The sequence below is a fragment of the Osmerus eperlanus genome, chromosome 10 (assembly GCF_963692335.1).
Source record: "Osmerus eperlanus chromosome 10, fOsmEpe2.1, whole genome shotgun sequence".
Classification (NCBI taxonomy): Eukaryota; Metazoa; Chordata; class Actinopteri; order Osmeriformes; family Osmeridae; genus Osmerus; species Osmerus eperlanus.
In genome coordinates, this window is record NC_085027.1 from 7,116,199 (window position 1) to 7,139,367 (window position 23,169).

General features: G+C 47.6%; 1 protein-coding gene across 4 annotated transcripts in view; it reads left to right on the forward strand.

Moving 5' to 3' along the window:
* The window catches only part of LOC134028533 (A-kinase anchor protein 13-like), a 56,364-nt gene extending 33,491 nt beyond the window's left edge, over positions 1-22,873 (forward strand). For 2 of the 4 annotated variants that reach the window (XM_062472148.1, XM_062472147.1), the window contains exons 10-39: positions 203-321; positions 1,712-2,064; positions 3,188-3,235; positions 3,542-3,604; positions 4,728-4,911; positions 5,106-5,208; positions 5,595-5,723; positions 6,508-6,550; positions 6,661-6,772; positions 8,643-8,808; positions 9,874-9,941; positions 10,167-10,233; positions 10,608-10,758; positions 10,981-11,093; positions 11,566-11,712; positions 11,985-12,241; positions 12,521-12,646; positions 12,768-12,885; positions 13,669-13,920; positions 14,746-14,822; positions 16,098-16,279; positions 16,858-16,940; positions 17,103-17,288; positions 17,661-17,834; positions 17,946-18,016; positions 18,648-18,692; positions 18,806-18,856; positions 18,982-19,440; positions 20,023-20,329; positions 20,496-22,873. In XM_062472148.1, the coding sequence (XP_062328132.1) occupies positions 203-321; positions 1,712-2,064; positions 3,188-3,235; positions 3,542-3,604; positions 4,728-4,911; positions 5,106-5,208; positions 5,595-5,723; positions 6,508-6,550; positions 6,661-6,772; positions 8,643-8,808; positions 9,874-9,941; positions 10,167-10,233; positions 10,608-10,758; positions 10,981-11,093; positions 11,566-11,712; positions 11,985-12,241; positions 12,521-12,646; positions 12,768-12,885; positions 13,669-13,920; positions 14,746-14,822; positions 16,098-16,279; positions 16,858-16,940; positions 17,103-17,288; positions 17,661-17,834; positions 17,946-18,016; positions 18,648-18,692; positions 18,806-18,856; positions 18,982-19,440; positions 20,023-20,329; positions 20,496-20,551 (4,310 nt within the window). In that variant the 3' untranslated portion in view covers positions 20,552-22,873. The remainder of the gene's footprint in view (positions 1-202; positions 322-1,711; positions 2,065-3,187; positions 3,236-3,541; positions 3,605-4,727; positions 4,912-5,105; positions 5,209-5,594; positions 5,724-6,507; positions 6,551-6,660; positions 6,773-8,642; positions 8,809-9,873; positions 9,942-10,166; positions 10,234-10,607; positions 10,759-10,980; positions 11,094-11,565; positions 11,713-11,984; positions 12,242-12,520; positions 12,647-12,767; positions 12,886-13,668; positions 13,921-14,745; positions 14,823-16,097; positions 16,280-16,857; positions 16,941-17,102; positions 17,289-17,660; positions 17,835-17,945; positions 18,017-18,647; positions 18,693-18,805; positions 18,857-18,981; positions 19,441-20,022; positions 20,330-20,495) is intronic. The other 2 variants (XM_062472150.1, XM_062472149.1) reach the window with 2 other exon arrangements.
* The last annotated feature ends 296 nt before the right edge of the window (positions 22,874-23,169 follow it).

The window sequence follows — 23,169 nt, forward strand, 5'->3', positions numbered from 1 at the left end:
TTGTGTGTTATCACTGCAGTCTTTAGAGTTTTGTACAGTAATAAAATACATAGGACACCCTGCCTTAACTGTAACAAGTTGATGCATTTATAGTGCATTGAGAAATTCAGCATCAACAAATTATGCACATAAAACTTTGCCAAATCAGGCCAGTTATTCGGTTCTAACCGTGATTGTGTTTTATTGTTCCTGTGTGTTCCAGACTGTCCCCAGTCGCCCGTGTGTCCCGCTGTGAGCATCTCCTCCGGCCCCCGAGACTCTGGCAGTGACACCGAGAGCTTCCTCAGCACAGACGCCGGAGAGGACTGCGTCTTCAGAAAGGTGAGGTCACCTGGACGCCAACCACACATTTGATCTGTCTAACATGGCCATCAATTCTTTTTGCCGGATTCATTTATTCTTCGTTGTTCGTGTATCTAAAGCGATTTCATGTTTTATCAGAGGAGGAGACTATGAACGTGGTTTTTTAGTACTTTTTTGTATTGATTTAGTATTTGTGAATGGGTTGGTAATGTATGGACACTAAAGTCTATTCAACTTCTCTTTGAAGTTTGTTTTGAAACAGTGATGACTGAGCGTGCAGCTTAGGGGAAGGGGGAATGTGGCAAGGGGGTTCCCTATAGGGGTCATGGGAGTGTCCATTTCGCCGTGAAAGTCAGGCGGGCCTGGTTCCAGCCCCCACCAGCCTGCTGAGAAATGGCCCAAACACAGAGACTGTATGATCACGCGTGGGCGTTCACACATGTATGCCTATGATACGCCCGTAAACAGGCATAGAAATAAACATGCACACACACACACATAAAGAAACACACACACTCATACTCAGGGGAAGTCATCTCTATAGCACATGAATGAGGAGCTTTCATCCTGCCCAAACAAGAGGACCACTGTGTTGTTCTGGCTCCTTCCAGCTCTCTCACACGCAGCAGCTGCCCTGCACAATGGCCCGGGTTAAACCTCACACCTAGAAATTAGCTGCAAATTGCCTTTACTAGGCCTTGAGGTGTGTGTGTGTGTATATCTGTTTCCCACACAGGTTCCCACACTTTGTCCTCATACCAAACCACAAATCATAATACTTAACGCTGACACAGATTTAGTAGCATAGTATGGTGACGTTCCCTCGTCTTACACAGCATTGCCTCACTTCCTGTCTGGGGACATGACCACTTCTGTCTGGACCCCGTTCAAATGATGAAAAATAGCAGAAATGCAACACTAAAATGAGATCAGATGTTATTTTTTCTGGGAATTTTTCTTTTGTGTAACAACCAATGAAGGAGTGGGCATGTGGACTGTGAGAGTGTATTCAATGACAATCCACACTTAAACACAATGTGAATATTTATCTTCTGTTCAGCATTTGTTCAACATTTCTTAGTGCTTCTGGTGAGTTCTTAATGTATATATTAAAAAAACTGTACAGTTGTGTAAATCAAGGCTTTATGGAAGCAGGAAGTTCTGTAGAAGGAAGGATAAAAAAAGACATGAGATCATATGTCACATGACCTGACATTTGCTATTTTCCTATTGGCTCTCTGACCATTGACATATGCTTTATGACTGCCTAAAACTCTACACCTTCTTCTGGAAGGATTCTCGAAACTACTTCTGACGGAAGAGGAGTACAGTAGTTCACCAGAAGCCCTGAACTTGACCTTGAACTTACCCTTCTCTGCCCTGTCCCCTGTTGTTCCTTGGTCCTAAGGGTGATGACACTGTGACCGGTGGGGACAGCACCAGCGAGGTGTCCGTCTCGTGCTCCTCCACAGACGACACTGCCAGCGTGGGCCCGACCAGCTCCAGCCCGGAGAGCTGCGTGGAAGGCCAGGGGCTGCGGAGCAGCTGGAGCCCAGAGGAGGGCAGCCAGCCTGGGGCTAACGCCGGAGAAGGAGCAGGGGGTGGAGGAGAAACTGAGGAGGAGGCTAAGGACAGGCTGACGGAGGTCCCCAGGCGCTCGGGCATCCTGCGGCCCAGCATACGGTCCCTCTCTCCCTTCAGACGCCACAGTTGGGGGCCAGGGAAGAACGCAGTTGGAGAGACAGACATGAAGCAGAGAAGGTGAGGTTGGGCCCGGCATACAGCGCTAAGGACACAGGGTGGAAAAAAACGACCCGAGTGGTATCGTGAATTGTTGAGGAGATACACCTGAAAATGTATAAACAGACAATATTATTCACGTAGGAGAACTCAAAGAGAATTTTATGAACAGTCTGGAGAGAGTCACATTCAGGGAATACTCTAACTTATTATGTACAAAGTTGTACAAAGTTTTTGCCTACAGTCTTTTCTCTTCTCATCATAGACATCTGGCACTATCCGGAAGTATTGTTTATGTATTGTTTTGATGAGTCCCAGAGAGTTAACCTTTGGACCACACTAGTGTATTTCCTATCCAGCCATAAGCCTGGTTCACAGGCAACATCTGCGATAAGAGACTGGACTCTTCTGATAACTTCTTCTCTTGGTAAATAAGATGTGACAGGTCGAATACAAATTCAATAGACAGTAGAAATTGTGTTCCAGAAAGCCACTTTCCATGTCATTCTAGAAGGGCCTCAAAGCGTCCGTCTGTGTTTGAACACAGAGTTCGAGAGAGTCCGTTGCGGTAGTTAGCTGGTGTGTGTACACAGAGCTCCAGCACTCCCCGGGGTCTAGCTCTTCCTCCTCCTCCTCCTCTCCTCCTACAGTGAGCAGCTGTGTCTCCATTTGTCATGTGTGGGCGGAGACGCTTCGTCGTGAGCCAGGCTGAGGCAGAGGGCCCGGAGGAGAGCTTTTGTCTGTTTTCTAGCTACTCCTCCTGGATAGGGAAACGAAAAGTCACCCTGGAACTTCTGTTTTTTTGTTTACTCTACTTCCTACAGCCCGCTCCATGTAGGGTGTGTTGGTCATGCGGCTGTGACGATCAAACAAGCTGGCGGTTGCATGTGAACCTATAGATATCGGGATGACAAGTCTATACTTGTCCCTCGAAAAACAAAACACAAAACGTCCTCTAAATGAAGGTGTTGTTAGATGTCTGCATAGTTATCACATCATTCTGTGAACCGTTTTGAGTTGAGATCATGAGAGCAATCTCTATATCACGTCATCCTGGCTCTCATCCTGTCAGGTGTTCAACTCACAGTGAAGCTTCTCACGCTCATATCCTTATTCTCTTTATGTTTTCATCCCTCCATTCCAGCGCTGTACGAAGTCACGGGGAGGGGAAGCCAACATTTCATAGAAGAAGGTATTCAAACTAAGTTGGCCGTTTGGATTCATAATATAAAACATTTGATATATTTCTCTTTAAAACCGAGGACACTACCGCTTGTATTAGTAGTGTCCAGCTGTAGTAGGCATTTACCTGAGTGTAGCTACACCGGTACCTCATACTCACTAAGTGACTGCTACAGACAGCGAAGCTTCGTGCTATCTTTCGCATTCAGTCCATTTTATTAGCCATCCCAATAACTCCATCCTCTCTATATCCTTTCCATGTACCCCCTCCCCCTCCATCCTCCACCCCTCTCCCCCTGCTTCCCTGCCCTGTCAGTATGAGCTGGTGCCCCCCTGAAGCCCCCCTCAGCCCTGGCCTGGATGTGGTTAGTTGCCTAAGGTACTGTGTGTGTGTATGTGTGTGCTTGTGTCTGTGTGTGCGAGCGCCTGGGTGTTCCCTGCCCTTTGTAATGGTGGAACCTACCCCTTTGAATGTGACACAAAACTTTGCATGCTCTCAGATTTGCATAGTTTTGTGTGTGTGTGTGTGCGCGTGTGTGTGTGTGTGTTTGTATGTGTGCATGTGTATGTGTTTGCATGTGTGTGTGAGAGAGAGGAAGAACGAAAGTGGCTTCTTCATTGTTGTCCATGTTTCTGCTTTGCCTGCCTGACTAGTCAGCTCTGATCAAACACTGATAGATATAGTCAATTATAGATATTTACAGATTAACTGGTAAAGCTGCAAGCGTTTAGAGAGTTCCTGAGACTCACAACAGAGTGGACTACAATAAAGGATTCTGGATAATTACTTAAATGTACTAAAGCATTTAAAAATGACTGACATAGTGATATACATAAGTTATCCACAGGACAGGTAAGTGTTGCTAATCATATGCTTCAACTATTCTCTTTGTTGAGATGTATTAAATCAGTGATCCATCATTTGAGATGTATACAAGACTAAGGCTAAGACTGAAGTAGAATTATTAATACCAGAAATATTGCATAAAATAATACCAACAAAAAGAGAATGTAATTTTAAAGAGGGTATTTTATACCAGCACTCTCCAACCATACCCTGTTCCTGGCAAGCTGCTGTCCAGTAGATTTCCTCTCTAACTGTCATTTAGCGTACCTCATTCTACTGATCTGCTGGTTGACTATCAGAAATAACGAGTTGAGATTAGAGAACAAAATATTGAGTATGTGGAGAGGCCAGTGTCATACATACTCTAGGTGCTCCTTAGTGTACTGGCTTGATCAGTGTGTAATCTGTGTAATTATCTTTGACCAGCAAGTCAGTGTTCTGGTGTTTTGCATACTGAAAACAGGCAAACAGGTCGATGTTGGAGTTTGTTTGCTCCTGAGGAACCTTGATTTCTCAGCTGGTTAAACATACTGTAGGCGGTGTGTGTGTAATGTGTCTGTCTGAGAGAGGTGGAGGGATAATACTGTTAGCTTCATGCATACAAACATCACACTGCAGTTCCTTGAAACTACTCCCTCTCCCCCCCTCCCCCCAGCTACAGCCTGGAGGGCCTGAGTGCAGAAAGGGATGATGGGAGCGCTTCCGCCAAGCGGTTCAGTACCCTGGAGCCTCAGCGAGGTGTGGTCCGTCAGCACAGCGAGGAGAGGGCTGGGTCGCTGGTGTCCCTCACAGAGGAACACGAGTCTGACCTGGCTGAGCGCAGTGGCACGGATGGACAGGTACCTCAACACAGACCATCAACAAACTCACCATCACGTGCGATGACAAACAGAATTGTTTTGGTGCTAATGATCGTAGGGTCCACAAAAGCTACCATTCAGTTCCAAGGATTACCGATGTACTTCCGTCTGTCTTTTTGTTTACTACAAAATGACCGCTAAGGTTGTTGTTGTCGGTTGTTGTTCTGTTGCAGAAGACGAGGAGGTATCGTCCCTTGAGGCACAGCTGCCCTCCTATGACCCTTCCCCTCACCAAGTCAGTCTCCATGGTAGCCATCAGCCAGAGAGACACGGATGGTAAGTGTCTCCTTTCCTTCCCTCCTTTCCTCCTCTCCTTTCCTCCTCTCCTTTCCTCCCCTCCTTTCCTCCTCTCCTTTCCTCTTCTCCTATCAACTCCCTGCTTAGTCTCTAAACAAGCTCCCCTGCTTGGTACATTTATTCATTTAGCAGACGCTTTTATCCAAAGCGACTTGGTAGCTGTGTGATGGCCAATTCCTCCCTAGTTCTTGTGGCCTCGCCCCCCCCCCCCCCCCCCCAAAAAAAAAAAAACCTGAAAAGTCTCTTCACCCCATCTCTCCCTGTGGGATATAAACCACGGTTACTAAGTGGCTCAGCCAAAGTCGGTGAGTTTGAAAAGTGCATGTTCTGGTTTCTCCTTGCCGCTCTCTGGATCCTCCCCCTAGCCGTGCGCCGAATCCACCGCAAGAGGAGAATCTCCTTCTCCTTCAACCTCTCGCCTATCCTCCCCAAATCTAAATCTGTTGTTTCCCTGGACTCTTCGTCCAGTGAGGACGAGGAGGATGGAGACTATAGTAAGTACACTGCAGATGCTCCCCAGTAGACCAGTCCCTCCGTAGTGATGGGGGGTGGACCTACGGACCTTATAACCCTTCCCATAGAACACAGGGGGACTTGGAATGACGAGAATAATAAATAATGACGGGGCTATTACCAAGCATGTTATACTCTATTCATAAGCTCAACTGTATATCCCAGCAATCGGAAAACTTGGCAGCGTTGAAAATCTCACATCCTCTCCAATCTGACCTAGGAGGTTAGCCTTTCTACTCAAACGCTTTCTGGAGTGTTTTGTGTCTCCTTGACTATGTTGCTACCAACACACCCGGGCCAACTCTCGTCCCCTTATCCTCTTTTGGATCTGCGACCTCAGAGAAAGCAGCAGCATGATGCCTTTGCATATTTTGTGTAACTCAGAAGACTGGGGCAGAGTTCAACAGCAGAGGAGATGGAGATTTCTCCTGGAAGACTCTGTGGGTGCTCAGTGTTGTTGATACAAAACAGATCCGCATTATAACTAGTGATTATTATAGAGTTTATCATTAGGGCATATTAAAATATACTGTACTTGTTTTTTTCCAACTATTACATTCCAGGGTGTTTATCTTGAACCGTGAAGGTACTGTAGACCTAGTGAGAAAGCCAAAGCAGCATCTGTGAAAGTCGTCTTCTCAGTCTGAAATATGTAATCGGCCTCAGAAATGCCAGTGGAGAGAATATATTTTCTTCTTGATTATAATGTTGGCTAAAGAACTCAACTTGCCGCTGCTCATCATCTTTTCTCCTGTTTCCTTCCAGATATGAGGTCATTCTCCAGCACCTCAGGCTCTCTGGCGTACAGGTGGAGTGAATTATGCTATTGTCCCTCAGTATCGATACAGTATATCAGGTGTGTGTGTATCTCTCATTGGTCACGGTTGTTGTTAAGAGCTATGCGTGTGTGTGTCTCAGTATTTCTGAGGAGGAGCCAGGGCCTCTGAGAAGTGACACAGAGGGGAAGAGCGGGACCAAGGTGAGCCGCACCTTCAGCTACCTCAAGAGCAAGATGTACAAGAAGACCAGGGTGAGTACGCACACACACACTCACGTATACAGCACGCATACACATGCATACATGTGCACACATATATATGTATGCACACAAAAAAACATAATCACTCAAAACAGCCAGTGGTAAGGCAGTGAATAAATGTTGTAGGAAATGAGGAGACAAAAAAGCAGCTGACAGTGTTGGCAGAGCTGTGAGGTGTGAGGAGGCAGGGACTCGGTACAGGAAGCAGAGAAACAGGAAGATGAGACACACTGGGGTTTCTGACTTCTCTCTTATGACTTCAGCTAAGAAGGTTAAAGATGCTTTTATTTATTGTTATTTTTACCCACTCAGACACAACTCAACAGCTTTGCAAAGATCTCCTCCAACAACTTATTTTGTCCAAATTAAGTTATTAAAAACAAAAAAGCATGTAGGAAAAAAAAAATGACACTCATATCAAATCTGTCTAAACTCAGAGTGAAAGCAGTAATATCCTCTTTTTTGTCTCCAACTAATCAGATTCCCTTACTGCAGCCTTTTTTTAAACACAAATGACTTCCTTCCCATAGATCAACAAGACCAGAAATCCACCTTTAAAAAAAAAAAATGATCGCTGAAAAAATTGGTTATTCATTGAAGAGGGATTGTGTACGTAGTGTGGTGGTGGATAGTTGAGGTCCATGATAACCCCCCACCCCTATACACAGTCAGCTACTTCCCCATCCTGTCTGTCTTCCTCCCCTAATGGGAGCAACAGTACTGTGGCAGCAGCCTCTAGTCTGTGCTGGTGTGTGTGGCTGGAACATGTATCCATGATGTATCGGAGGTTTCTGGACAGCCATGGCCTCTCTGTGAGGATTAGGGGTAACAAGTCCCAAGAGGTAGGAGGATTGAAGTGTTTACTAGCTTACTTGAGGTAGACAAACTGAAGTGTGTACTAGCTTAACAAGAAGTAGCAGGATTGAAGTGTTTACTAGCTTGCCAAGTTATGGCCAGTGGGATTGTTGTCTCCATTCCTGTGCTGTGGGCCCTTCTGTGTATGACTGAAACATTGCCTTTTATGTATTTTGTATTTCACACTTCTTCCACTTTGTAATCCTTTGTTTATGCCTTTGTAAGTGATCTGAATTCCACAGCATATTCATTATATTGTGAATCATAAAGTGTGGATAAAAACAAGATTCTTGCTGAAGATTTTCCATGGTTGCCAGGTTTTTTTAATCCTTTTCCATTAGTGAGTTTAATAATTTTTGGGAAATACTGAGACTTGTCCAGGCCTGTCCAGGAATTGTTGCAGTTGAAAATAGGGTTGGTTTAAATTATTTTAGTTTATTTGTGTGTGCGGTTCTTATAAATCATTGTTGCATTGTTCAGTACCACCTCGTCATAATGAACATGAACTCTTAGTGGTCTTGGTGTAGTTACAACAACATCATGGTGTCTGTCAAGCCATTTAAATAAATAAGCACTAATGTGTATGACTGTTGCGGTCATGCTAGGCTTAGGGGCCTATGTTTGCCTTCCAGTAAAAAAAAACAAACAAAGAAAACGTTGAAACTCCACTTTAACATTTCCTATGGGTTTGGGTGGAGTATGATCTAAATCCATGAGAATGTAAACTCTTTACTTCTTTCTGCACCCCCACTGTACTCTCTCAGTGTCAGGATTTTAAGCGTTTTCTAAAATAGCAACTTTCAAGTTTATTGTAGGACTCACATCAAGTGATGTCACTTAATACAATCACAATCCAACCTGGACAAGACCTTATGGACAAACCCAGAACGCCCTTTAAATTAATAACAGTGAAGTTACACAACACACTGAAGCTCCATTACAACACTCCTCTGTTCTTGTCTCCATTTGTAATCCCTCTTGTCCCCACACCCTCCACCCCATGTAGGAAAAAGAGCGAGAGAAGAGCCGAGATAAAGAGCGGGAGGCAAAAGACAGAGACAAACGAACGTTGAATGGCCATCTCTTCACCACTGTCAGCTCTGCGCATGTGGGAGGCCCCTGCCAGCAGTGCAACAAAACCATTAACAACAAGGAAGCCTTCCTCTGCACAAGTAAGAAGAGTTGCAAACATATTAACCATTAACCCTGTACTGAGTTTGGTGCAGCTCATCCACAACATAGGTGGTCGATCTAGCTTTGGGACTATGGCGTCTGGTCAGTGCTTCAGACTGCTAACTCACACCATTCACAGCAGACAGCAGTGAGGGTTGTAGCGCCTACTCTGGGCTTCTCAGAAACACTAAGCGGATGCTGCCGGTTGCACAAGTCCTGGAACTGCCCCCCAAAACAGACAGAAAAGAGGAAACTATTACTGCAATGGATCCCAGAACTTCTCACTACCGCTTTGACTCTGCTACAGTCCAGACGTTTGCAAAATAGCCCTTTTTGTTCTGAAATCCAATGTGTTTCACATTGTGTGCCAAGATCTAGACGTTTATGCGGGTGCTTTCAGTATTCTGGATGGTTGGGTCCAATTTTTCATGTGGTTTTAGATGTTTGGCTTTTGTCAAAGAAGAAGGCTTTTTCAGATTGATCTCCTTTTAGTTTATTGATGTCATTGAGCTGTTTCAGAAAACTTTTCTGCACAATGTTTGATATAAAAAACTATCAAAGAACATTTCCCCCTCGTATGTTATCATGTGGGAACTTTCTAATTCCGAGTAAAGATGCTTAAGATGTTATAACGTATCATTTAAATAGACAGCTCACAAAAGCAACGTGACTTGGCAGGTTTTTCTGTGCGGGATTTGGTTTGACGCAGCAGCCAGGTGTGTGTAGTGGTAGATGGAACCCTGGCATGACCCTCCATGTCAGCAGTGTTACCCTGCATTGCATCACCCAGACCAGCATTCCCCCTCACCCGCCCGGCCTGCTGACGGTCTGCTTCTTGTTACTCCCTGGGCTTTGGTGGGGCTTCCTGGCTGGCTCAGAAGAGCGAGGCCAGCTCTCCACTCCCACTGCATTATGCAGACAGAGAGATCTTAGAGGACAGGCCCTGGGGCCTATTATTCTGTTGAAATCGTTCTCAATAAGACATGTTAGGCTTCTCTCCTTTTCCACTTTTTGGTTTTTATTTATGACTTGTTTTCCTTTTTGTTGTTTGTTTCTTCCCTCAGACTGTAACACACACGTTCATAAGAGCTGTAGGGAAAACTTGCCCAGCTGTGCAAAGGTGAAAATGAAGGTAAGACATGGATCATAGTTTGGGGTTATTTTACCAGCATAGCCCATACTGGAGCAAGGCACTGCACAGAAAGGCGCTGTTTCAAACAAAACTGTTGTATAAGTACTTGCCATGAATGGTGACCTTATGTACATAGACATTATGTGACAAAGAATGAAAGAATACTTTCACATTCAATTGATCAACTATACTTTTTGGGGGGTTGTTTATTGTGCTTTTTTCCAGTTCCCCAAACAGCAGTTTGCAGTAGCAGACTCAAACACCCTCCCAGTAGTCATCCTGAGGTCCAAACGTAAGCTGCATTTCAACAAAGCATCACCCAATCCATTTACATTTATGTATTTAGCAGACACTTTTATCCAAAGCGACTTCCAAGAGAGAGCTTTACAAAAGAGCATAGGTCACTGATCATAACAACGAGAATGCCTCAAACATTGCGAGCAGCCAAAACATGAAGCATACATTGTGAAAAACCAAATAAGTGCCAAAGGGACCAACCCAATACAAAGACAGAGAGGGACACAAACAACCTTTTTTAGAGTTAAAGTCATGCCATATTGCAAAAAAAAACTACATAAAAACAAAGAGACTATCTATAAATATGTCAGTTAGAGCGTCTCCTTTTTGGTGGATTATTGTGGCTGACGGGTGTGTGTTCTGTCTCAGCTACTGGGATGAAGGAGCGGCCCCGGTCGGCCATCTTGGTTCCTGAGGACAACTTGATGCTGGGCGTCCCGCCTTCACGCAGACACACCAGCATCATGCCCTTTAACAGCACCAACCTGTCCAAGAGCATCTCCATCACCAACATTGCTGGGTAACACACACACACACACAATCACTCACCCACACTCACAGTCACACACAGATGAAAACAATGACAACAAAGTTGTTATTAAACATTTATTTTAGGTGTAGCTGTTTCGTGTTTATATAGTCAATATACCATTCTGTAAATAATCTATCAAATTTAATACGTACCTTACATATTTATCTCCATCATGATATTGAATCACCCTCTTCTCTTTACCCATACCAGGCCGGTGTTTGATGACATTCCTATCAAGGGCCGGCGGTACCTGTCCCAGTCAACTGACTCCCTGCACAAGACTAGCCTGGTCAACGAGTCCACAGAGTCCCTCACAGATGAAGGTCAGTAGGGCTCCACCGCTACACTGCTGTCGGGTGCTGCTTAATGAACTGTGCACTCTCCCTGTCTCCCACTCAATCCCTCTCTATCTCTGTTTCTCTTTCTCTCTTACATCCCTTACTTTCTTCTCTATCCCTCTTTCTCTCCCTCTCCCCCCACCCCCTTGCTGTCTGAGCAGCTGCATCCCAGCTGAGTGCTCAGACAGGCTCTGTGTCTGAGAAGGCAGTCCATGTCCTTGATAGGGGAACAAAAAGAGAGAGAACTGAGAACTGTCTTTTGGGGAAGTCCCCTTCATGGTCGGCCTCTGCTCAAATCCACTCACTAAAACGGAATTATTTGCCCAATGTCTGAACTGAACTGTGTGTGTGCTTGTGTGTGGGTGTGTGTGTGTGTGTGTGTGTGTGTGTGTGTGTGTGTGTGTGTGTGTGTGTGTGTGTGTGTGTGTGTGTGCATTTACGTGCGCGCTTGCGTCAGGGACGGAGATGATGGACAGCCAACTGATGGGGGAGTTTGAGGCAGACGTGAAAGAGCTGGAGGCCGACTCATGGACCTTCACGGTGGAGGAGAAGTTCCTGAAGCAGCTGAAGAAGGATGTCATCAAGAGGCAGGACGTCATCTATGGTACTGACCAACTGACCAACCGCGCACGCATGGACCGACCGTGTCGGTGTGCTGTGGCGCTGACAACCCCATGATAACATTGTCGTAGAGGAGCATTGTGGTTCTGATAGACACTGATGGGTTGCGAAACAAACCCTCAAACACACCATTCCCTGGATGTCACACTCACGCCACACTCGCTACCTTTCCCCATCCTCCCGTCTACCTCCGCCCGACACACCCGTTCCCCTCCGTCCCTCACGCACTCCTCTCCCTCCTCTCCCTCCTCCCAGAGCTGCTCCAGACCGAGATGCACCACGTGCGGACCCTGCGCATCATGTCGGAGGTGTACAGCAAGGGCCTGCTGAAGGAGGTGCAGCTGGAGGGCCAGACGGTGGAGAGGGTGCTGCCCGTGCTGGACGAGCTGCTGGACCTGCACACGCAGCTCTTCAGCCGCCTGCTGGAGAGGAAGAGGGACAGCCAGCATGAGGACGCGGCCACCGCCGGGGGCTTCGTCATCCACCGGATAGGGGACGTCCTTGTCAACCAGGTCAGTGGAGGGGCCCAGTGGACGCTTTATCTGCTTGGACGGAAACGTTTTAATAAAAGGACATTTAAATTAGAAAGCGAATTAACGTCAATCTTTTGGCCATGGTTCAAACCCACACATTTACTGTAAGCCTTAAACAGAGAGTATCAACATACAAAAGAGTTATAAATGAGTCCGTCCACAGGATAGAGGACATGTCTTCCATCCTTTTCATAGATCTAGTGGTCTGTCTGTATGACAAAGGCTGGTTGTAGTGAACTTGTCTCATATGCGGTCCAGTTCTCAGGGTCCAACGCGGAGTGTATGAAGAGAGTGTACGGCCGTTTCTGCAGCCGCCACAATGAGGCGGTCAACTTCTACAAGGAGCTTCTAACCAAAGACAAACGCTTCCAGGGCTTTATCAAGGTTAGCTGTTTAACTTTAATAGGGAGAATGTCCAGCTTTTTCCAGAACTCTGTTGCCTGTCCTGCTGGTACAAATGTATAACAGTTAGATTAGGAACTGACTTTGTTCGTTTGTCTTTCAGAAAAAGATGAGCAGCAGCATTGTGCGACGGTTAGGCATCCCAGAATGCATCTTGCTTGTGACCCAGAGGATAACAAAGTACCCAGTGCTGATGCAGAGGATACTACAGCACACAAACGGTTAGCCTAGCATTAGCATTTACCTTTCACACACATGCAGCGCGGCGTCTTACCTTTCAGTTTAGCTTTAGGGTTAGCCTCCCTGACCTCTGAGCCCTGTCTACCTCTTTTCCTCTTCTTCTCACTCACTCTCGCTTTCTCTCTCCTTTACTCGCTCAAAAGTTTTCTCTCTGTCTCTTTTCCCTATTTCGATCATTCTCCCTCTCCCCCCAGTCTAGTCAACATGACTCTAATGTGAAATCTCACACGACTGGCTGCCATCTGTGGTGGAAAGCTGGGCTTGTATCCAGAACCGGCCCGGCAGGCTGACTACTGAGGCTTACACTACCTCATGGCTGAACCAGCCCTCTTTGTTTGAACAAGGGGGGAAAGGGAGAGAGATGGAGGAGGGGAGGGAAGGAGGGAGTCAGCTTTTCAGTAAATAGACCAGACCCATGGATAGACCTCTGCTGGCCACATGAAGTGGCCATTTGTGTTTACATTAACAGCAATCACAATTTCACAGGGTGTGTGTATGGAGAGGGTGGGGGGGGGGGTCTGTGATTACACCAGAGGTGATTTTTGAGGTCTCTTTCATGCCCTGTCGGATATAGTATTTACATGGTTTGGAGAATGTAATGTAGCCTCTTCACCTGAGCTGTGCAGCTGCTGGCCTGTTTCTGTGCGTGCGTGTGGGCTTGTGGACTGAATCGTCCCCACTGGAGCAGCAATACAAACGTGTGTGTGTGTGTGTGAGAAAGTAATGTACATCAGCTAACCTGCCCTCTCACCACCCCCCTCCAGAGGCAGAGCAGGACCATGAGGACCTGACGGAGGCCCTGCGCCTGGTGAAGGAGGTGTTGGCAGCGGTGGACAGCAAGGTCAACGAGCACGACAAGAAGCGGCGCCTGAAGGAGGTGTACAGCCGCACGGACAGCAAGTCCATCATGAGGATGAAGAGCGGCCAGATGTTCGCCAGGGAGGACCTGGTCAGGGGGCGGAGACTGATCCACGACGGGCCCCTGCAGCTGAAGAATGCCCAGGGCCGACTGAAGGGTGAGGACGCACACAGTCGCGCACACACACACACACATCTCTCTCCCTTCTCAATTTAATTAAAAAACCTTTCAAATCCTTGTTTGCTCATATTCACTCAACATCTCTCCCATTCATATTTACTCTGATTCATTCTCTAGTCTCTCCTTGTTTCACAAGACACTGAGTGTGCCCCCATGTACTACCCCGTATCACGCTGTTTTGTGCTCATAGGCACTTGAATTATATATTTTTGGAATCGTATCCCAGAGCACGATTGTCCCACTTTCTGTGCTACACAGAATTACATTTTTTTAAACCATGCTTTTTTAGAGAACAATTGTCAGACAAAAAAGCAAAACAACGTACTTACCCATGGGTTAGGGATACATTAATTATACGTTAATTGTACATTTACATTTAGTCATTTAGCAGACGCTCTTATCCAGAGCGACTTACAGTAAGTACAGGGACATTCCCCCGAGGCAAGTAGGGTGAAGTGCCTTGCCCAAGGACACAACGTCAGTTGGCATGACCGGTAATCGAACTGGCAACCTTCGGATTACTAGCCCGATTCCCTCACCGCTCAGCCACCTGACTCCCCATTACTTTTAGTAATGTACATGAGCATGAGACCAGTTTGCCATTTCATAGAAAGTCAAATATTTCCAAATTTAAGATGAGAAGAACAAGTCAAGCCTTAAATATGGACATGCATTTGTTTTCCCTGTGCCTCTGTCATGTTCAGGTGGTGTTGTAGCTCTGTCTGGTTGTGTTTAGCCAGCCTCCACCTCCCTTGGCCCCAGCCTCTAACCTCCTGCTTCCTGCTTCATTATCTCCCTCCAGATGTCCAGGCCATGCTGCTCTCAGACGTCTTCCTCTTCCTCCAGGAGAAAGACCAGAAATACGTCTTCGCCTCCCTCGTATGTTATTGATTTGCCCTCCTACAATCTCTGCTTCGTCCACTCCACACCTCCCCTCTTTCCCTGTCTCTCTCTTTCTCTCTCTGCCTTATTTTCCCTGTTTCTCTCTTTCTTTCTCTCTCTCCCTCCTTTTCCCTGTCTCTCTGTTTCTCTCTCTCCCTCCTTTTCCCTGTCTCTCTCTTTCTCTCTCCCTCCTTTTCCCTGTCTCTCTCTTTCTCTCTCCCTCCTTTTCCCTGTCTCTCTCTTTCTCTCTCTCCCTCCTTTTCCCTGTCTCTCTTTCTCTCTCTCCCTCCTTTTCCCTGTCTCTCTCTTTCTCTCTCTCCCTCCTTTTCCCTGTCTCTCTTTCTCTCTCTCCCTCCTTTTCCCTGTCTCTCTCTTTCTCTCTCTCCCTTCCTTTCCCTCTGCCCCTTCTGGTCTCTTCCTTCCTTACTATCTCTTTCTCTCTCTGCTGCCCTCCTCCCACCTTTCTCTTCTCCCCTGTAATAAAGGCTCCATTCAGTGGCAGTGTGGGAGTGGAGGCTGTCAGATTTTCCTATCCAACTGTTGCAGCTGAACACATGCTACGGGCTAGTAGTATGCTAGGTTAGCTCAGTAAGGTCTTGCGTAAGGCTAGTCTGCCGCGGACGGCGGCTAGCTGATTACAATAAAGCTGTAAAAGACACCGCTACGCAGGCTTCTTGGCAGCCCACTGGCATCGTACCCTGCAGTTATACAAGGTTTTCACTGGTTTTTCCATGCTTGCGCCAATTACATTTTCATGGCTTGGTGCTGGGCTGGGTTGGTTAGGTCCTCCTGCAGACACAGCATGGATGGAAACAGAGGTGCGTAATAAGCGGCTTTGTCATGGAAACATGTCAGCTGTGGTCGATAGAGATTGGCCAATTTTGGGGGGCAGGCTATATTTAGACCAATGATCTAAGATTATGGAAAAATAATGTGATTGTGTCATTTCAATTTGAGGCGGGCATTTTTGGTATGATGTCATCTATTGATTCCATCATTACATAAACAAGCTGTACAAAATACAGTACATAACAATGTAAGTAGAGTTCATGGGGAGGAGGGTAACTGGCTTAATGATGGACAGTGCTGTAAAATTATATCATAACATTATCCATCTCTCGCTCTCATCTATAAATCCTCTCCCGCTCTCCCTCTCATGCTAACCTCACACCCTCCCATTGTCTACCTCCATCTCCTCCCTCTTTCCCTGCCCCACCTCTTTCCCCTCCTCTCCGTCCTCCATAATCCCTTCCTCCTTCCCTCTCTCTCCAGGATCAGCGCTCCACCGTCATCTCCCTCCAGAAGCTGATCGTGCGCGAGGTGGCCAACGAGGAGCGAGGTCTCTTCCTGATCACGGCGGGCATCCAGAAGCCCGAGATGGTGGAGGTCCTGGCCAGCACCAAGGACGAGCGCAACACCTGGATGCAGCTCATCCAGGACGCCATGCACTCCATGTGAGTTTCCTCTCTCTCTCTCTCCCCCCCAGCAGTTAGACCAAGCCGGGACCCATCCACCCCCACCTTAGAGCCTGATCCCCAGACCCTGGCGTCAGTCGAGGGATTAAGACTAGCCTACCTGAGGATGTTCTCTAGCGGGTACTCTAATGCTTTATCTGCTTAGGGAGCTGGCCGCTCAGACAGAGGATTATACTGTGGGCCCTGAGCAACAAACAGGAAGAGACAGTCAAGTGTTTACTGCTCTCATCCTGACTTCATCCTCAGACATCCTGTTCTGTGTTGGACTGCCAGCTTCCTCAGCCAGGCTGACACTGGGGGGTAGGGCCGTCTTAGCTGCACACTGGGAAAACAGCGCAGGGGTGTCTGTGTGTCGCTAGGAGGACAAGTGTGTTTGTGGAGTGGGTTGTGAGTCATATTGTGTTGGGTGAACAGGTGGCTTTCGACAGCGTGTGCTTTGAGAGGATGTGATGGAGAAGCGGCTGGAGGGTGACCGCAGTGCGGGTGACATCAGGACGTGTGTGCGTGTGTGTGTGGTGGGGTGACAGACGTGTAACGCCGCTGGGTCTGATCCTCAGGGACAAGGATGATGACGAGGGCATCCCCAGCGAGACAGAGGAGGACAAGAGGCAGCTGGAGACCAAGGCCAAGGAGATGAGAGGTGAGGAGCAGTGCCGTGTCTGTCGCTCTGTGTGTTCTTGTCTCGTGTACCGGACAGCAAATGTTCAATAAGTGATTGATGACTCTCCTTGTCCCCACCTTCCCCTCCTATCCCCTCCCTCCCTCCCACTCCACCCCCCCTCCCTCGCACCTCCCTCTCCAGACATGCTGAGGAAAAAGGATGAGCAGATTGTGGCTCTGCTGGAGGAGAAGATGAAGGTGTTCAGGGACATGTGCGAGTGCGGGAGCCCAGTGGAGGAGCAGAGCTCCAGGGGCAGGGGGCTGTTCAGGGCCAGCAGCGAGGACGTGTCCAGGGGAGAGCCCATCATGAAGGACGCCCTGCGGGAAGGTGAGTGGGTCACACCAGGGCTCTGTAGGAGACTAACTGTAAAAGGATTTCACCGAGAAACAGGACACTCTTCATTTACTCTGATGACATTTGATTGTATCGTAGAAATGAAACGTGCCAAGCTTTTTTTCCCCAGTATGAGAACCCCTTTGCGTATAACCAGCCTGAGATACTGCTTTAACTGTGGCTCGTATGCTTGTGGTGTTTGTGTCCTGGACACTGTCAGTAACATTGTTAGGATGATTGGATTACTGACATGCTCTCTCGCTCTTTTTGTTTGTGTGTTTCTGTATGTTCCTTCCTGTTGGCCTGTGTGTGTCTGTCTGTATCTCGGTGTGTTTGTCTATCTGTGTGTGTGTGTGTGTGTGACAGTGGAGACGCTGCAGGTGCTAGTTAACGGCAGCCTGGGGGGGGCCGTGGCGGTGGGTCAGCAGACGGCCGCGAGCCCCGAGGCTGCAGGAGCAGGGGGGGTGGGCCCCGTGTGTCTGCCCCGGCGGGCCGAAACATTCGGTGGCTTCGACAGCCACCAGATGAACATCTCCAAGAGTAAGACACACCAGAGCACCACCTGAGCTCATCTAATGCCACTAGGGTCAACTCATTGCTGGGTTCTGCTCTGTCTCATAGCTCCTCTCACAAGTGTCTCTCCTCTGACAGACGGAGACAAGGAAGAGGAAGTGGACACCGCTGACCTTCGCAGGACTGAATCAGACAGCGTCTTAAAGAAGGTACGCCACCTAGTGGTGACCGTAGAAACATCTTGACCTTTCCCGCGACACGCTGGAACGTTCTTCAGCATACTGAAATTCCGCAACACTCTGGACAACACTGAAAGACTGAAACACACTAAAACACTGAAGCACTGAAACACACGAAAACACCGAAGCACTGAAACACACTGTGACACCATAACACACGAAGACTGTTCTCATGTTTGACCCAGTCTGCCCTGCGTCAGACCGTACAGGGCTAAAGTAGTGGCAGCCCTGTACAGAAACCCTGCCATTAAGATGAATTTAGCCTGCCTCACCAATGAATTAGCTGCTTGATTCTTCCTGCGAGCTCCCATAGCTAATGGTGGCCATTAGTTGTGTAAGAGGATGAAAATGAATGGAGCGCCATTAGGAGCCAGGAACAGTGGGGCTCTCTCTAGAATGAGAGAGACACTTAATGCACATAATGACTGAGCTGTGCATTCCCAGTCCCAGTCGTCAGAAGACGCTTGCTCTCACACACATACACCTACTGTAAACTGTCCGACCTACTCACACACATACAGTGCACTCTCGTTTTATGAGAGCCCTGTCTTGTCCTGAACAAATGCCTCAGCTGCGTGGTGTATGTGTGTGATCTCTCCAGGGAGGAAATGCTAACCTGCTGCTGCTCCTGAAGAAGAACAGCGAGGTGAGCTGTTCTTTCTGTCCAGCACTTTACGGTAGCATCACAAAGCTACCACGGTTCAAACTGTCGTTCACACGTTCATGCACCTGGCCAACCGCTGTGATGTCCTCCTGTAGCAGGTCCTCCTGAGCGTCACGCATCTCCACGACCTTCTGAACACACTGCAGGTATGCGTCCTCGCTCCACACACCAACCACACCCAGTCCCCGTAGACTGCCGTACCAGTCGGACGTATGGTCAAGCCTTCCCCTTACCTCGTGTGTGGTGGTGCTCGTGCCCGTTCCCCCCTCAGGCGGTCGTGGTCCAGCAAGACACCTTCATCGAGGACCAGCGGCAGGCCCTCACCGACCGCCCGCCCTCCTCCGCCTCGTCGTCCTCGTCGCGCCCGTCGTCGCGGCCCAACTCCCTGATCGAGCAGGAGAAGCAGCGCAGCCTGGAGAAGCACCGGCAGGAGATGGCGTCCCTGCAGCGGCAGCAGGCCGCCCACGCCGAGGAGAAGAGGAGGCGCGAGCGGGAGTGGGAGCAACGGGAGCAGCAGCTGACCGACCGGGAGGTGGTGCTCAACGTGCAGGAGGAGGAGACGGGCCGGAGGCGCAGGGAGCTGGACGAGGAGCGCCAGGAGCTGCTGGGGAGGAAGGAGGAGTACCAGAAGGACCTGGAAAGGCTGAGGGACGCCCAGAGGAAGCTGGACCGAGAGAGGGAGCAGGTCCAGAGAGAGATGGAGAGGATGGAGCAGCTCAGGCTGGCCGAGGTGAGACCGCATGCCTCCTAAGGTCTCCCCGGGGCAAAGGATTTAAGGGACTTCACCGAACGGTCTCTGTGCACTGCGTCAAGGAGAACGATGTGACATGGATCGTCCTTGATATCTATACCTTCTCTGCAACTCGTCAGGAGGGTGACATCCCTCAGTGCAGTATAGAACTGACCAGAGTTTGGAATTACTTTGACAACTAATGCTGTACACAGGCTCTTATAGATCTACTTGAAACTGCCCCATGAAACATGTAGACCTCATCTTATACTCAGATTCATTCAAATCCCCAGTCCAATCACTCAGTTCTTATTGTGACCAAAGGCCACAAAGACTTTGGGCAGAACCTTTTAACCATTCCCTGTGAGCTAACCCCCTGCTGCCCTGTCCTCCTCTCCTCTCACCCGGCCCTTCTCCTTCCATTCTCCTCCTCCCCTCTCCCCTTTTATCCTTTCTTCCCCCTGCTCTTCTCCTCTCCCCCACCTCACCGCCTGCTTCTTCACTCCTGTCCTCCCGCTCATCTCATGTTCCCGTCCTCTGCCCTCCCCTCTTCCCACTTCCTCCCCTCTCCTCCTCTACCAGAGGCGCATGCAGCGGACTCCCTCCAGCACGTCTGAGGACTCCCTCTGGTTCCCCGGGGGCAGCAGTTTGTCCCTGGAGCAGGGGGAGTCCGGGGAGCTGGATTACTCCTCCTCCCTCAGGAAGGACTCGCTCTCCAAGCCGGAGGCCAAGCCCAAGTCCAAGACCCTCAACCCGTTCTCCGTCAGGGGCGGCGGGGGCCAGACCGGGGAGAACCAGATCCCCAACCTGCTCCTGCAGCTGACCAGACCCAAGGATAAGAAAGAGAAGAAGAAGAAGAAAGGGAAGGGTTCAAGTGCTCAGGCTCCAGGTAACAGTCAGATCCCCACAGGACACATGAAAGAAGACACGCTCGCAAAGTTTGTGAGGATATCGAGGCCCTGTGGCCATCGAGCATTCCTCAAGACAGCACAGGGTCAGGGGGTTTGAAGAATGTTGAAAGCTGACTGTAAACACGAAGGCCCTTCTCTCCACAGATTCCTCGCAGCACCTGCCTGAGCCCACCCTGGAGGGAGACATCTTCTACTGCTGACACGGCTCCTCTGGTGCTCAGCTTCCCAACAGCAATGCAATGACACACTCTCCAACCTACTGCACCAGCTGAATGTAAGGCCAAGATGCCAAAGTGCCCAGCCCATACAACGCCCCAACCTCCTCACACATAAACACACACACAAACATGCACACTCAAAAGACACACGTACCCCTTCTGAGTAATTGCACACAAACACATACACACACACTTCCCCAGACGCCACTCACATGCCTGTGGAAAACAGGAAATGGATGTCAATGTCTAAAATGAATCATGAGCTCCATGTGCAATTACCTTAACTTGTCGCCTCGACCCTCCTGACTGTTACCTGATTTAAGAAAAACTCAACTTAATGGATACCACTTTCACATCAGAGGCCCGTGAACACAATGCCTGGTAGGATGGTCTAGTTAGAGGCCTCCACACAGAACGGAAAAGAAGCATATGCCCCAAATGAACAAGTTAATTCAAGGCCCCTTTTACCGCAGTCAGAGATATCAGCCAATGGGTGGCACCAATGATCAGTGACCGGTTACTCGTGTCCAATAGAAATGTTTCAGTGCATTATTCTGCCAATGAGGATGAAGACCTGCGGAAGGGGCACACTAATCGTCCCTGAGCAGACTTGGGTGTGGTCATCTGTTACCCTGGGTGAGAAGAACAAGACTAGCAAACATCCTCTCTCCCTCTCCTGTGTTTGAACTGCATATAACCACATGTAGCATACTCCTGTTCTCCAATGGACATCATTTTAAATGTATGTGTGTTGACAAAACACATGGCTGTAGAGTAGACAGAAACAATTGGATAGAAATGGTTCACTCACACCATTTAAAAGCATGACTGAAGCCAGCTAATGATGTAGATTCATAGATGTTTTGGTTTTCAAGGGATTTAGGGTAGGAATTCACCACATTATGTCTGTGTACATTTAATGCTATTGAGCACTCCATTGATTTGTTGTACTTCACTTGTGTTTTTAAATAACAAAAATAAGTCTTGTTGAAATCCAGCGTATTGTCTTCTCAAAGGTTCCATATCATTTTGTTGATTTCCGTTGAAAATCCTAGATATCAAATCTCTCATTCATTTGGATGTTGATCAAATGTACATGTTACTGTACAGTTCATCAGAAAAGCTGAATCGTGACTCCAAACCCCCATTGGACTTTACTTTCAGTTCTGCTTGAATTCCCTACCTGCTGGACAGGTGTCTACTGGAAAAAATAAAAATAATTGTAACACAAACCTAATATGATGCTTTCACAAATGCATCATTTAACAGTGATATGTATTGACTCAGTTATAGTGCTTTTGAGAAAGAAATAACTACAGATTTGACGTGTTTGGGATCCTTCATTTGGACTATAGACTGTCATAGTACCATTTGAGTCCAGAAGCGTATGGGCGAGTCAATGAGCTGCTTCATGTCATTTCTTTATTATTTGTTCATAACTGGTGTGTAATCCTGTCTAACACACCTGAACAATTAGCATTTTGGGCCTTTTCACAGTCAATTGAGGCTGTGGCACATCATGGCCACTAGGGGGCACTGGAGCTGTGTCTCAGTCTGAACCATCAAGCCAACATAAAGAAGGATGGAGTACCGTAGCTGTCTAATGATTCATGCAGTGCAAAATTGACAATTTCTCTTGGATTTTTTATGCAGGGTCATTGCCATTTGTAGATAGTGTTAAAAGCATGGAGAGACGCACCTTCTATCAAAAGTTACAGTGGTCCCTATGGTGTTTATAATTGGCAAAGGAAACAGATATGTTGTCAGAAGTCATAATTGGTTATTAAATGAAACCAATCCTTAATGGCTTAAACAGGAAAGCCGGCCTGGCAAAGCTAAACACATTCATTAGAGCAAGCTCTCTCTCTCTACAAGGGACAATCAAGAGATTAAAGCCAAGCATATACATTTCCCATGTGAGTGATAGGAATATATATTTGATAAACCTTTCCACGAACCTTGAGTAGCCTTAAATATAATGATGAAATGCACTAGAACATGACCCAGCATATTCTCAGGAGGATACGGAATAGGTTTTGTACCTCTGCTTTGGAAGTATGAAGAATTGTTTGTACTAAAAGGTACAGATTTGTTTTCTTTTGGAATAATGTAAAAAAGGGCAAAAACAAATATGTAAATATTACTTATGTAAAGAAAATTCAAATGTAAGAGTATTAATTATATGTTTGATTTGTGATTTATTGCAGCATTTTGTAAGGAGGCTTTATTTATCTTTGATCCCCGCCTTTTTGGTGAGGTTCAATGTAAAGTCACATTTCTGTCATATTAAAGAACTATAATGTCTTCAGTGTCATCTTACATTTACATTTAGTCATTTAGCAGACGCTCTTATCCAGAGCGACTTACAGTAAGTACAGGGACATTCTCCCCGAGGCAAGTAGGGTGAAGTGCCTTGCCCAAGGACACAACGTCATTTGGCACGGCCAGGAATCGAACTGGCAACCTTCAGATTACTAGCCCGATTCCCTCACCGCTCAGCCACCTGGCTCCCCTGACTCCACCTGACTCCACCTGATATCTTCAATATCTTGTCAAATTCATAAGCACTGATGCTATAATAATGAAACTCCTATTCAGTT